The sequence below is a fragment of the Neolamprologus brichardi genome, chromosome 4 (genome assembly GCF_056152115.1).
Source record: "Neolamprologus brichardi isolate AB-2024 chromosome 4, ASM5615211v1, whole genome shotgun sequence".
Classification (NCBI taxonomy): Eukaryota; Metazoa; Chordata; class Actinopteri; order Cichliformes; family Cichlidae; genus Neolamprologus; species Neolamprologus brichardi.
Window position 1 is genome coordinate 18,850,561 of NC_142107.1, and position 13,467 is coordinate 18,864,027.

A 13,467-nucleotide genomic window follows, 5' to 3' on the forward strand; every position below is an offset into this window, starting at 1 on the left:
CAATATTGTATAGAAGGTTCTGGTTAAAAGAATGAAATGTGTTTATGATACCTTTCAGTGTGCCACCCTCCACCCCTTATACTCCCTGCCTTCCTGCTTTCATAAACAGCACCCTCCTTAATTATACACTTAATCTGGGAGGATGTTTACCAGCAGGAAGCTTCCCATCCCACTTCCTTTGGCATTTCTCTGCTCTTTAGTGACAGGAATCAGCTCCATCATGGCTCCAATCATAGAGATCCCTCTAAAAACATGCATGCTAATGCATGTATGCACCTGATATCACACACGCTGTGAGATGTGATAAAGTTTACCAGCTTAATTGCTGACATATTTAGTGGCACAGGAGCTTCTCCAGCATAGCAAACAGTGGGATCGGGCTGTGAGGCTACTTTTGGGTTCAATATTAACTTTATTGTCCCCAATGAGAAATTGATTTGTGGCATGTCCACTCATCAAACAATACAGATATTTTATTATTTTAAAAAAAGAAGCTGGACCTGAGTCCTCCCTAAAATCTTACCAGTCTGGTCCTATTGAAAGGCAGATTACCATACAAAGCAATGATACAAAACATTAGAACAGATTCTATAAAACCTTTATTTTAAAAAAGGGTCAACACTTCAGGTGAAACATTAAAAAAAGTTCAGCCGTTGTTGGACTTTTTTGTGTGTGTTGTAGCAGCAAAATGTGACTCCAAGGACAGAACATTACCAAGAAAAACAGATAAACATGACAGTATATTTGCACACAGGTATTGAAGCATGGATTTTGTCTTGTATCGCTAGGAAAACGAAGAGTGTTTAGCTTGTTTCAGTGAGTACGCGGCTGCTGTTATAAGAAAGATGTGAAACTGAGACTATCCAACCAAATTATATATCTTACTACTGCCTGGATATCAAAACACAATCACCTCTTAATGTTAGATGATAACTCACACAAAATCAACAGGATTAATTAAATTACACATTATACATTTGAATGGATTGGCGGTTATTTATACTGGATGCATATGTTTGAAATGCTGTCTGCAATATAGTTCTTCATGACCCTGATGAGGGCCGCAACCTGACATGGTAAGGTATTAAAGTTGTTCCTCATCATACAATTATTGCTGGCGCTTCAGCGTCTTTAGGCGATGAGCCTTCTCCATGCACCTTGGAAGTAGGTGAAGTTGTGCCAGAAATTAACTTTGCGTTTTCACTATGTGGGATTTGCCAGTTGGACGCTCTAAGACTAACAGCCAAGCAAACGGGTGATGTGAGCAGCACCAAGATTAAATGTTATCAGCTGATGCACAGAAACTGCAGGCTGCAGAGATGTAACAGAGCAGGAGCAAGACCCATGCATGGAACAGAAGGGGCATTAATAAAAATACCGACAAAGTCAGATAAACCGTGCAAAGGATGAGCTGATGTGAACGTGGGTTGCAAAGCGGCTTACAGAAAACAGCAACTGTAGGCAGAGTAAAGCATCCCGAATAGCACAACCTGTATGCCTTTTACTGATGTGGACTGACATTGTGGTTGTGAATATTCTTATAAGTTAAATATCCGAATACAAACCAACATCTGTTTGATATTTTTGCGTGACAAAATATTTTCATGAACGCACACAGCACACCTTCAGAGAAGTCATGATTCTTGGATTCTTTCAGTCAGTGTAGGTGGACAGATTTGCCAGCAGTGATGTCATCCTCTATTTTTAAATCTGAGCAGCACAAAGTACAGCTGCCCATCCACATCATTGACAATATATTGTATCAACACTTCATATTTTCATTTCAATATTAAAACCCACTACCCATGTTACATAACTTAACATTGAAACACAGTAATTGTTGTGGGTTCATCAGAGGTTGTCTTTTTTTCTGTGGAACATCCTGTGGTGTATTCATCCTATCCCATCAAAAATACTAAATCAAGCATACCATAGAAGGCTCTGTAGATAATTTTTTGCGCTGCTTGAAGCTTAAGATTGATTGAAATGGATTCCTGAGCTGGATTTTTTGGAGAGGAGCATGTAACAGATGTGTTCCCTTTTATTTGTTAACACTGGAAACCTCTTGGCCGCTGCGTGCTTTTATGTTCGCACCAGTTGGCGCTGGTGTAACAGGTCATGTTTGTTTAAAAGCAGGCGTGACAGCATCATTCATCCAAGGGCCTCGGTTTGCCCCGTTGAACATAATGTGACAGTGATAGCAAAATACTGAGTCGAGGACACTCACTATTGGCTTGTAGTTAATCTGTCTCTGGATCCCACCTGCCAATTCAAGATTAGCCAATATATACTGACATTTGGGAAGTTTTGAGGTAGTTGTTCAGTGTTTACAATGGTGAGCATGTTTGTGTACAGGATCTGGGGGGCTGATTGGAAACAGTAGCAGGTAAATGCAGTTGTTTCTCATGGGAACCATAAAGCAAACAGATGGTTTATTAGAGTGTCACTGAAGAGAATATGTTAGGGTTTCATGCTGATTACTGACCTTTTGTGTATCCTTTTAAGTAAACTCACACCTCTTTTGAATTTTTATGTCTTTTTTAATCATAAGTCATATCTTTTCATGTCATGAGCAACACTGGAAATATTTATGATGATGGTAAATGGCCTGTATTTGTATAGCGCTTTACTAGTCCCTAAGGACCCCAAAGCACTTCACACAACCAGTCATCCACCCATTCACACACTGGTGATGGCAAGCTACATTGTAGCCACAGCCACCCTGGGGCGCACTGACAGAGGCGAGGCTGCCGGACACTGGCGCCACCGGGCAACGGGTGAAGTGTCTTGCCCAAGGACACAACAACCGAGACTGTCCAAGCCGGGACTCACACCGACAACCTTCCGATTACAAGGCGAACTCCAAACTCTTGAGCCACGATCGCCCCCGTGATCACATTTCAGTTTTTATTTACAAAATTCTTTCATTTTAATTGGTCAAATATGTGTATAAAAATAAACAAACATCTTCACTGGTGAAACTGGCTTTGTATTGGTCCAAATTCGCTACCTGCTAACATGGACAGATTAGCCAATTGTGTCTCAGTCACTAGCAAAATATCAGCTTTTATTGCTTTATGCTTTTGTGGATCCAAATAAAGGGCAAAAAAGGAAAACTCAGATTTTTATTGTAGGCAGTTTTGTCCTTTTTTAATTTTACTGATAAGTTTTAAGCTAAAATTAGCCTGTGTTACTCATTTCATAGAAACTCCATGCCAGTTCCCTCAGGCTGTTTGAGACAACCAATACCTCTTTTATGGTGTTATGTATTGTACAGCGTGTTCATACACTGTACAAAAAGAACACAAGAAAATAGGAATATAGAAAAATGTAAAAAGCTGTTATAAACAGAACCTGTAATGGAGGTATGTTGTGATTATGGGGAAAGCAATCCTGAAAGAGAGATAGTTTATTCTGCTGTGTGGTAGTTAACATTAACAGAGGATAGTTTTCACTAGAAACTAGAGTGAGTGTTTTGGAGTGGCTGTCTCGAGCTAGTTTCCTGTTGGGTTTGTTTTGTAAACTAATGTGAAAAAGAGAAAAAGAATCAAATAGACGTTTAGTGTGTTTTTCTCAGGAATCACATCAGGTGCAGATGATCTATGTAAACAAGATAAAATACACACCCGTGCAGTCCTTTAATGGGAAATGCCACAGTTATTCCTGCTTAAACATGCTGAAAACTAGGGGGCATCCGGATTTGAACCGGAGACCTCTTGATCTGCAGTCAAATGCTCTACCACTGAGCTATACCCCCCGTGAGTATGCAGCAGCAGGAGGATGATTACCTGAGGTGTGTATTAATGTGCTCTCTATGTGGTAGCATGTCTTTTCTGTATATTAATCGACCACGTTTATTTCCTTATCAGCAGTTCGCTTTTCATGCTGAAAGAACAACAACGCCATCCTTCTGATTGCAGACAAATGCGATTAGTCGGCATTGCGTTCCCATGACAATGTGGGCAGGGTGGGCTCATAATGCAATGTGTGGCCTCTGCACAACCCGGACAGGCCGTTTGCCAGGGGTCTACCAATCAGATTACAATGTCCCAGTTTGCATCACAACATGAAAAATGACAAGTAATGAAGGCAGCTCACGAACACGCTGGACACATTTTCTCTGCTTGACTTCCTCTACGGTCTGGGACTTGGGCTGCTTTATCTCTGGCTCCATCTAACCGCCTGATCATATTCAGAAGCTTTTACAAACGCTGCGGCAAATGTTAATGGCTGCCATGCTCCTCGGAAACAAGGTTTTTCGAGAAATATGTCAAGATAATTATCGTAAAGGAACATAATTAAACTTTTTCTGTTCTTTTTCTCTTTTCTCAAAACCTTCAGGGAAAGTACGCCAAGAGGAAGAGCCGATTTAAGCGCTCAGATGGAAGCACCTCATCTGACACCACCTCAAACAGCTTTGTCCGACAGGTAACATTTCACACCTAATCCTTCCCTCAGACTTAATGAGGGCGCCAGACTTGGCCTCATCTTGTTTAATGAAGAATTACAAGTTTAATGGAATCAAGTGAGAACTTTTAGTGCCTTTGCATTTCAAGAGTTGCTAATGAAAACTCATAGTTTATTGAATTTATTAAAGTTTTTATTTCCTTTTTTTAACATATGCAAATTGAAATGTTACAAGAGATTATTTAAATGTGTAAATCAATACAAAACACAACACAGTGAACACATTATAACAAAAAAATAGCTAACATATATCTGTAGTACAATATGAAATAAAAGTGTAAAACACAACAGGGCAAAGAATGAAAAAATAAGAAGATAAAAGGAGTTAGTGGTACTGTTAGTTTAGCACATATACTAAAAAAAGAAAGAAAAATACTTTGTATTAAGTCTGTCCAAAGCTTATAAGAATTTCCATGGAAATTGTTAGCATTTGCAATTAATCCTAATCTGACTCTTCCAGTGCCAGAGAATGACTGCAAAGCTGTGTTAAAGCCTGCAAAAATGTTGTTTAGATACAGCAGAAGGTTACATTTACATTGGCAACAGTAATCCTCATCCACTTTAACATGTGTATAATAACAATATCTACGGGTGACTTTATTGCACATAAATGTATCCACCGCATCCAAATGTAACTGAAAACATCAACAACATGATCCTCATGTAGTTAGATATTCTATTTAACCTCTCATTCATTTAGAGACTTAGAGACTTAGAGCTTTTTATTGTCATTGTACAGTTTCTTGCACAGCGAAATTGGGTAGCTGAACCACAAAGGTGCTAAAGTAAGAAGAAGAGAAACCAATAAACAACGAAGGTGGAAAATAAATAAATAATTAAATAAATAGAATAAAATAAAAAAACAGTGTATATGTATACATATTTAGTGTTATAGTTTTTCACAACTACCATACAATGCCACTTTTATTAAACAACCAAAACCACATTTTTGGTCACATTTTGTTTTAGTCACACAAAACAAACTATCTGAATATGTGAATTTTCCAGATAAGTAACATTTATCTGGAAAATCATCATCACTTACAACATATTTATATTGATACAGATTGATTGATATATATATTGAATACATCATTGATCCATTTAACACCCATTTAAAGTTTTACTTTAACAAATTTAGCAAATTTACAGATTTTAACTTAGAAATTTAAGTTAAAATCTGTAAATTTTGTAGTAACCTGTAAATTTGTATATTTTACTATAAACCTACTGTCATTTAATGGTCGGGCATTGCACAGCTATTAGCATTTCACCTCATGTCATACTGTGTATGGTTATGTGTGTGACAAATAAAATTTGAATTTGAATTTGAAAGGTGAGCACTGAAAACATGTTTTTCTGAAACATAAGTTGCCCAATTATCAGAAGTATTCAGGATTACTGCATCATAATCTGTTTGTTTCTGAAAATCAGAAACAAGAAACAGTTTTGGATTCTAAACATTCTCGCTGTATATTTTTCTCTGTATTACTTATATTTCATTCTCTTCAAAGTAAAAAAATATCGTTTTTATCCCATACATATACATTTAAGTGTAATGGTTGTACACAGGCGGTCTAATAAACAAACATAATATTTAATGTAAAAAAATTGTTATGGCAGCTAGAATAAGTGTGGAACCAATAAGCGTCTTATTGCAGAGTTAAGAGTAGGTTACATTTTTATGTTTGCAGTTCTTTCTCTCTTTACCTGTGCATGTCACAGGCAGCACACACACTACATAAATAAACATTCATGATATGATAATATCTTACTAAAACCCCTGTAGATGCAGCTATGCGTCACAGCATTATTCTCAACTAGTTTGAGCTGAGAGACATCTGGATAGATTCCTCCAGGTCCGACTGTGAATCCCAATCCCCAAGTCTTACTCGTGCCACACCAATGCCCTCTGATCTGACCCCTCCCGGCCTGTTGATGTGTGTATACATGGATTTCTCTGTCAAACAATGCATGTAGTGAACAACTTATAGCTTTAAACTTGTCCAGCTGCAGATGTTAATGTTCCTGCTCGGAATGACTGAAGAAGCCTTTCTTCTTCAGCTGTGAACATTTCTTCTCCTCGGGGGGTTGAAGGAGTTGGTTTGGGTATCACACGCTCATGACCCACGCAGCAGTCCTTGTCTGGCTGTGACATTTCTCAAAGACATGCTGCGCCGCAGCTAAATGAGCCCCCCTTTTCCACCTGACCTCTTCATTTGAGAGAGGGAATGATGCGCCGCGAGCTGAATGACATTTACCTGTTCAGTACTGGTGTTTCTTCAGGAAAAAAAAATCTCACTGCCGTGTGGTGAACACAGGGAGCTCAACTCCCCTGTGGTTTCTAAAGGTCAGCCACATCCCTTGCCTGCACATACCCCCCCTTCCCACTGCCTTGTTCTTCATTAACTTTGTGACTGTGGACTACAGGTAGACAGGGTTCATATCACCCACGCTGTATAACGAGCGCATTACCTATATAATAAGGATGATTTCATGCTTCATGATATAAATATGCTCCCATGCCTTACACTACTGCACATCCGATCCACTCATCAGAGTTGTCAGGGTTGATGTTGAGCTGTCAAAATGTTGCACATAATGTAAAAAGTGATTTAGCAACTCAACTGTTAAGTGTATGGAGTGTTTCCACGCATGCACACAATTTTTTAAACTATGTTAAGATATTTTTTAAAGGTGTTTATTCCAAAAAAAGAAGCATAAAGGCGTTATATAGGTTTTTCATACATATAGCCCTTATTAGCCGAACAACTGAAAGCAGAGCCCTGTATAGGCTTTACAGTCTCACACACACCTACGCAAGTGCACACTCGTTCTTTCTCACACACACACACACACACGAATAGACGAGAGCCACAATCAACCAACAGTGGAGCGGCTGGTACACTCGGCCTGGTTTCCATGGCAACCGGGCTACTGAATCTCTCCTTGTGTGCAGGCACAGTGGGATGGAGAGACGAAGGAGAGCATGTTTAGATGGGGTTGTGTTTGCTCGTGTGTGTGTGTGTTTGTGCGTGTGTGTGTGTGGGGGGGGGGGGGGGGTGCAGCCTACGTGTTTGTGCAGTGTCAAGTTCAACAAAAACACACTCTGTCTTCAGGTGTGTGAATACATGCAGGGACTGTCTGCTGCTGCGGCTGCTGTTGTGTGAAGTTGGGATTATTGTATTTGCTCCAGTAGTATTTGGTGATGATGTCAGTAAACAAAATACTTTTTACTTGCATGATCTCAAGCCAAAACACCCTCATCAGGGACTTCTAACACCCCCACCATGGACTGTTCTCCCTGCTGGAAAGAAGCTCTGCAGCACTCGGTGCAGGACCGCCGGGTTATGCACTTGCATTTTTCCCGAGGTCATCGGAAGTGCTGAAATCTAATTGGATACCATGTTTCTATATGTTAATTTCACCGGTTGCTTTAAGCATTGCATTTTATATGGTAATTTTGGATTCTATATATTTTTATATATTTAGCATAGGTGTTTATACTTTCACCCTGTGTTGAACCAACTGCAGGGAAATTTTGTTCCTTGTACACTTGCTGTACACTGAATGACAACGAGTCTGTCTGTCAAATTAACAACCCAAAAAACAGACACAGCCATCACTGCTTCATGATGCAACATCAGTTTAGAAAGGCTGTTATAATAAAAACATGACTTCTAATAAGGACACAACAAGATCCTTCGGACAATGTGAAATCCAGCCTGAACTTCCTATTCCTCTCTAACCCTAAACGTCTACATGAAGCATCTCTTACGGAGAATGAAACCAATTTTATTTTCCGGATTTAATCACCAGTGATGTCCAGTAGTTTAGTTTTTAAGCCGATGCTGATACGACTTTAGGTTTAAAAAGAAAACAAATTGAAAGAAAAACAATCTGCTAAATGAGGATGACTATATTCAAAAGAAGACTCCTATTTCCCTCTGCAGGAGGTAATATTTGGCAGTCTGGCCCTGTTGGGGGGGGGCCTCCCCACCTCTCCACATGCTTAAGTGTAAACCATAAAGTGTAATTTACAGTACAGGGTTCAATCCCTACAGTATTGGACAATGTTGTTGTTTGTATTTATACTTGTGTGCTGGTATGTCTACATTGTCTACCCACAAGTAAAACACAGGTGTTCATAGTGGACTTGAAATCCAATAATCTTGAACAACAATTACTAAAGGACAGAAAATGCCAGAAGCCATTCTGAGTTGTCGGAGCTAGAAAAATGATTAAAACAACATATCTTTTGTACACTGTCAGAATGCTAACTATTGCATTACTGTAGTGAGTATGCAATTAGTGCTTTTACTGAAATATTATCCTTGAGCTTGTCTGCATACAAATCACAGTAGAGAGCAGCAGCAAACCGATGCACAGAACAGAGTCGGGATAAAACACAAAAGGTCCTTTTGTTATACATAGCATGAAAGTTGGAGTTGAGGTGGAGGTAGGTTGCAGATGCAAGACAGCAAATCTTTATCAGAATAGCTATGAAAAAAACAGAATCAAGCTGTTGCAATGACCCAGTCAAAGTCTGGACCTCCACCTGATTGAAATGATGTGGAGAGCTGTGCATCCCTGCAAACCTCAATATGCGAAAGCAACGTTGTAAAGGAGAGTGGGCCAGAATTATTCCATTTTCACAGTAGTCCCTGCAGTCGAATGAAAATTTTCTCTTTAACATGATTGTATATGATCTTCCAGTTTGCAGGTCCTTGATAACCAAATTTATATTGCAAGATGTGAGCTTTATCTTGATGGAATAGCGTTGTGAGTTCACTATTAAATGTGCAGGATCCCATCATTTACACTCCACAGAAGCATACTCTGTGTGATTAATGTGATAGATAACAAACTGATAACTGCTGTTGAATAAAGCAACATTGTGATATGAGAACTTCCACCTGAATAAGACTCACCTCAGTGCAAAGTTCATTGCAAAACTGTGCAGCAAAGATATGACATATTTTAGTAGGTTGAGTGCTAAATTTGCATTACAAGACCTGCAATATTGTTTCAGTTAGTTAGAGTTTTGCAATATTTGGAATATGTTTCACTCATCAAAAAAAGCCATATAGGAAAATTTATCCACAATTTGAATGTCTTAAAAACTATTTGAATCATTTAAAAAGTAGAATAAGTCAAACTTGCATGTGGTTTTGCTTTAAACACAGATTCATTTCTGACATCAGAATACCAAGACTCATTAATCTTCCCATAGACAAATCCTGGCTTGGTTGCCATATATGAAGACTTTGAGTGTTTAGATCCCGGAGAGATGCAAGCCGTCCTCCTGTCAGATCTGACATATGAATCCCAGCAGAGAGCCCCAGTTGCTGCTGTGTTTGGCTGCTCGAGGAGCCAGCTGGTATATGTGTTAGCAGCTCTCTGTTTTTTCCCCGTCCCTCAGCTGACTCTGTTGTCACCGGTTACAAACACAAGTCAGGAAGGGGTGGTGGGGCCTATAGCCACAAAGAAGCCCCTGTCATTGTGTCAAAGGTTGCCCTCTGGTGGACACAGTAGACTTTTCTACCCGCTACCTCCACAACACCTCCACCTACAAGTATCTGCTCTCCAACTGCCTCCTTTTAGCCTTTTAATAGTGTCCTATTTTGGATAATGTTTAAAATGTAGAAGGTACATTCATGGGGCATGAGCGGTAACTATTCAACAGATACTTCAAAGGCTCGAGTCATCAAGCGCCAGTTGCTTCAAAGTGTCAAAGCCCAGATCGCTGCTCTTCATGTCCTCCATTCCCTAACGCTGCACTGACTACCTCTCTTGTCTGTTTTACCTCTGCTCATATCCATATTCATTCCTCATCTGATACCCCTGTTTCCAAGAGATAGACAAAGAAACAGAGAGAGCTAGAGAGAGATTGGGAAGAATGAGATCAGGACAGAGGCAAGGGGGACTGAAGCAAAAAAGAGAGAGGGGAGGGGGTTTCCCTGGGCACTGCCCCAGTCTTCTCCCACGTCAGCTGGGGCACTGAATGGCTGACGACTGCATACCAAGCCTCCTTCTGGGTCTCGGTGTGTTCACGTCCCTGTTTCTGCCCAGCCAGGGCTAAATATATTTCCCCAGTTTGCAAATGTAGCACAAGTCCTGCAACCTGACCCCCAGCCAGTTCCAGCTCCCTTCCTCTACACAAGGTTCACGTTCCTCTGGGTTGTGAAGGTGGGGGGTGGATATGTGTGTGTGAGGGTGTGTGTGTGTGTGCGCGCGAAAGGGTTGGAGGTTAAGAGAGCGCTCACTTAGTTTCGGGAGCACGACGCTCTTTTCTGGCTTTCTCTCCTGTCACAGACACACATACACTCATGCACTTGTTAAGCTAATGGGCAGACACTCACACTAGGTCCCACGATATACACGTTGCTCTGTCGGCGGACTCTGGCGTTGCCCCCTTGGTTTGCCGTGGTGTGGCGAGTGTGGCAAACGAGGTATGGAGAGGACTGAGAGGATTCAAAGGCCTGTGTTGGTAAGAAGGATCTGGATTAATCTACAAGCTGTGCACTTTCTGCTGTGCCTGACTCAAAGTATGTAATGCAAGTGTGTATCAGTTTCCTTTCTGAATGGACTAACTTTTGAAAATTCAGCAGAGGCTTTGAGATATGACTGGAGAATATAACTTTGTGCAGTGTCCTGATAGCGTTATACCCCCTGCTCTGCGGCTTTCTTTGCTCCCCCTCTTCTGACTATACGACTGTGCGATTCCATTTTGGGCCGGGCCACAGCTGCTGGAAAGGCGCTGTGTTTTTAATTAGACTTCCAGTCCTCACCGTTGCGTTTGCAGCTATGTGGACTGCCTCTCAGACCAGGACTGTGGCCATTTCAGGGGGGTTTCTTTTACTGCTGTCCCTCAATCTCTGGCCTCGGTTGAATTGTGGATCACTGGCGTTGGAACTCCAGAATATTTTAAGAGAACTACGACTTGATATCGTCCTTGTTGCGCGGGTTTCCATTATGTTTGTAGTTGGTTTGGGGCAATAATTGAGTTAAACTTCAGTTGAATATTTTTGTAATGATTTGCAGCTAAAAAATGTTTCCTCTTTTTATTAATCAATTTATATCGAACATTGTCAGTAAATAACAATATGGGAATGAAAATACATGTTGACATTTTTCCATTTTCTAGAAAGAAATCCTGAGATTTGTCATTTTATCTGATCTCAGGTATGATTGTATTAACCCTTTTTTATTAGAAAGTAGAAAGAATAAATGGCACCACTGTGACGTTTCTTTAAATTGAGTATTGACAGATGGACAAATGAAACTTATATATTGTGTTGTTGTTTTGCAAAATTATTTTCTCTAAATTGAATGAGCAGTTTTGTACATAGGGACGCACATGCAATACACAAGTCATCACTTTGATTCATTTATATGCAAGTGAGCACTAAGGACTGAGGAGTTTCCAAATTTGATCTTGATTTAGGCTGTTTATGTTGCATTGCTAACATATCTAATTAACTTACACAATGTTTGTATTTTGTTTGTATTATAGCATGTATATGTCTCATTAAAATCTGCTAATGAAACTATGATCTTTTGCATAAGAATTAGCTTTAAATTGTAGCACATTTGTATGTAGCACATTTAAACACAACAGACATTGTCCAAAGCGCTGCACAGCAAGTAAAATTATAGAAACAATACAAATCTTTTAAAAACAATGAAAAGAGTCATAATGATGGTAATTCATGTATTCAGCTGTACAAGCTTCAGAAATTAAAAACTATTAGAAGCTACTGATCAAGAAGCCCTAAGTGAGCAACATGAGACACAGACATTGTAAAAGATCTCATAAATAACCAGGAGCAAGCTCATGCAAGCCAAGCACTTATATGTGAGCAACAGTTAATTAATCCTGTACTTCACGGGAAGCCGGGGAAACGATTTAAGAATTAACTGTGATCACGCTTCTGTGTCCTTATCAGGAGGCCAGCAGCAACATTTTGAACCAGCTGTTTTTGCTCCGTCCGACGTATAATTTGTTGCAATAATCCAGTCCAGATGTAATTAAAGCATGAATAACTTTCTCTAGGTCACTGATAGAAAGAATTTTTATAGCTTTAGTTTAAGGTCCTAATTGAAAAAAGCCAGCTTTAATAAGTGATATGTAAACATATTACCAACAAATTTCTTTACAAGTGAATTTTTGCACTGCACAGTAATGTCTTTAGAATTATTTTGTTTTTCCATCTTACTTACATTTACACAGTCGGTTCATTATGTACACTATATACAAATATAATAATCTTTATACTTTAAAATAATTCGATTTTTAGATTTCTAGGGAGTCTAAATGTTGTTAATAATGATCACGGTTTTGTTTCTATGGTAAAATAAGTGAAAGTATAACAGAAAATCTAATTTTGGCTTCTCCCTTATTCTCGAGGATCATCACAGCAGATGTCCTGAGATTGATCTTTTGCTTGTGTTGCTTGTGTTGTAAACCTTTTCTCTGTTGGTGTCAGAATTTGGCAGCCTGTGCTTTCGTGATTTATACGTCTCAAAAGCAATGAAGAAAGATTGTCAATAACGATAAACTCCAAACTCCGATGGGTTTTGTCCATCAAACAGTTCAGTATTAGAACACTTGCTTTTACACTCCAACGTTTGCTTGTTTGTGGGGATTTCTGATGAGTTCACTCCATGACTCATCTTTCTGGTAATCTCCATTCTCCGTCCATCTGGTTGCCATGACACTGCTGTGACAGAGAGGGGGCCATGGCCATTTACAGCCACTGGCCATTAGCTTCAGCCAGGAAATCTTTGGTCTGTGAATAGTAGGTTTGTGAGACATATATTTTGCTACTTCACCATTTCTTCCCTCCTACCTCTCTTACTGAGTTAACCTCGCCCTGGATGTGGTATGACTACACAGTTGGCTGTCAGACTTCTTACTTGTATCGTTGTGTTCTTCTTCTCTCAACTCTTTGATGACTGTGGCCCCGAGGAGACACCGAGATAAAGCGGATAGGAAAA

General features: G+C 39.7%; 1 protein-coding gene and 1 non-coding gene across 5 annotated transcripts in view; one reads left to right on the plus strand and one right to left on the minus strand.

Moving 5' to 3' along the window:
• Window positions 1–13,467, plus strand: part of cacnb1 (calcium voltage-gated channel auxiliary subunit beta 1) — a 39,648-nt gene that overhangs the window by 1,601 nt on the left and 24,580 nt on the right. For 3 of the 4 annotated variants that reach the window (XM_035910897.2, XM_087839972.1, XM_087839974.1), the window contains exon 2: window positions 4,342–4,428. In XM_035910897.2, the coding sequence (XP_035766790.2) occupies window positions 4,342–4,428 (87 nt within the window). Of the gene's footprint in view, window positions 1–4,341; window positions 4,429–10,653; window positions 10,958–13,467 lie in introns of those variants that run through there. The other variant, XM_087839973.1, reaches the window with a different exon arrangement.
• trnac-gca (transfer RNA cysteine (anticodon GCA)) lies at window positions 3,686–3,757 on the minus strand. The gene has a single exon. It is a non-coding gene; the product is annotated as a tRNA-Cys (tRNA).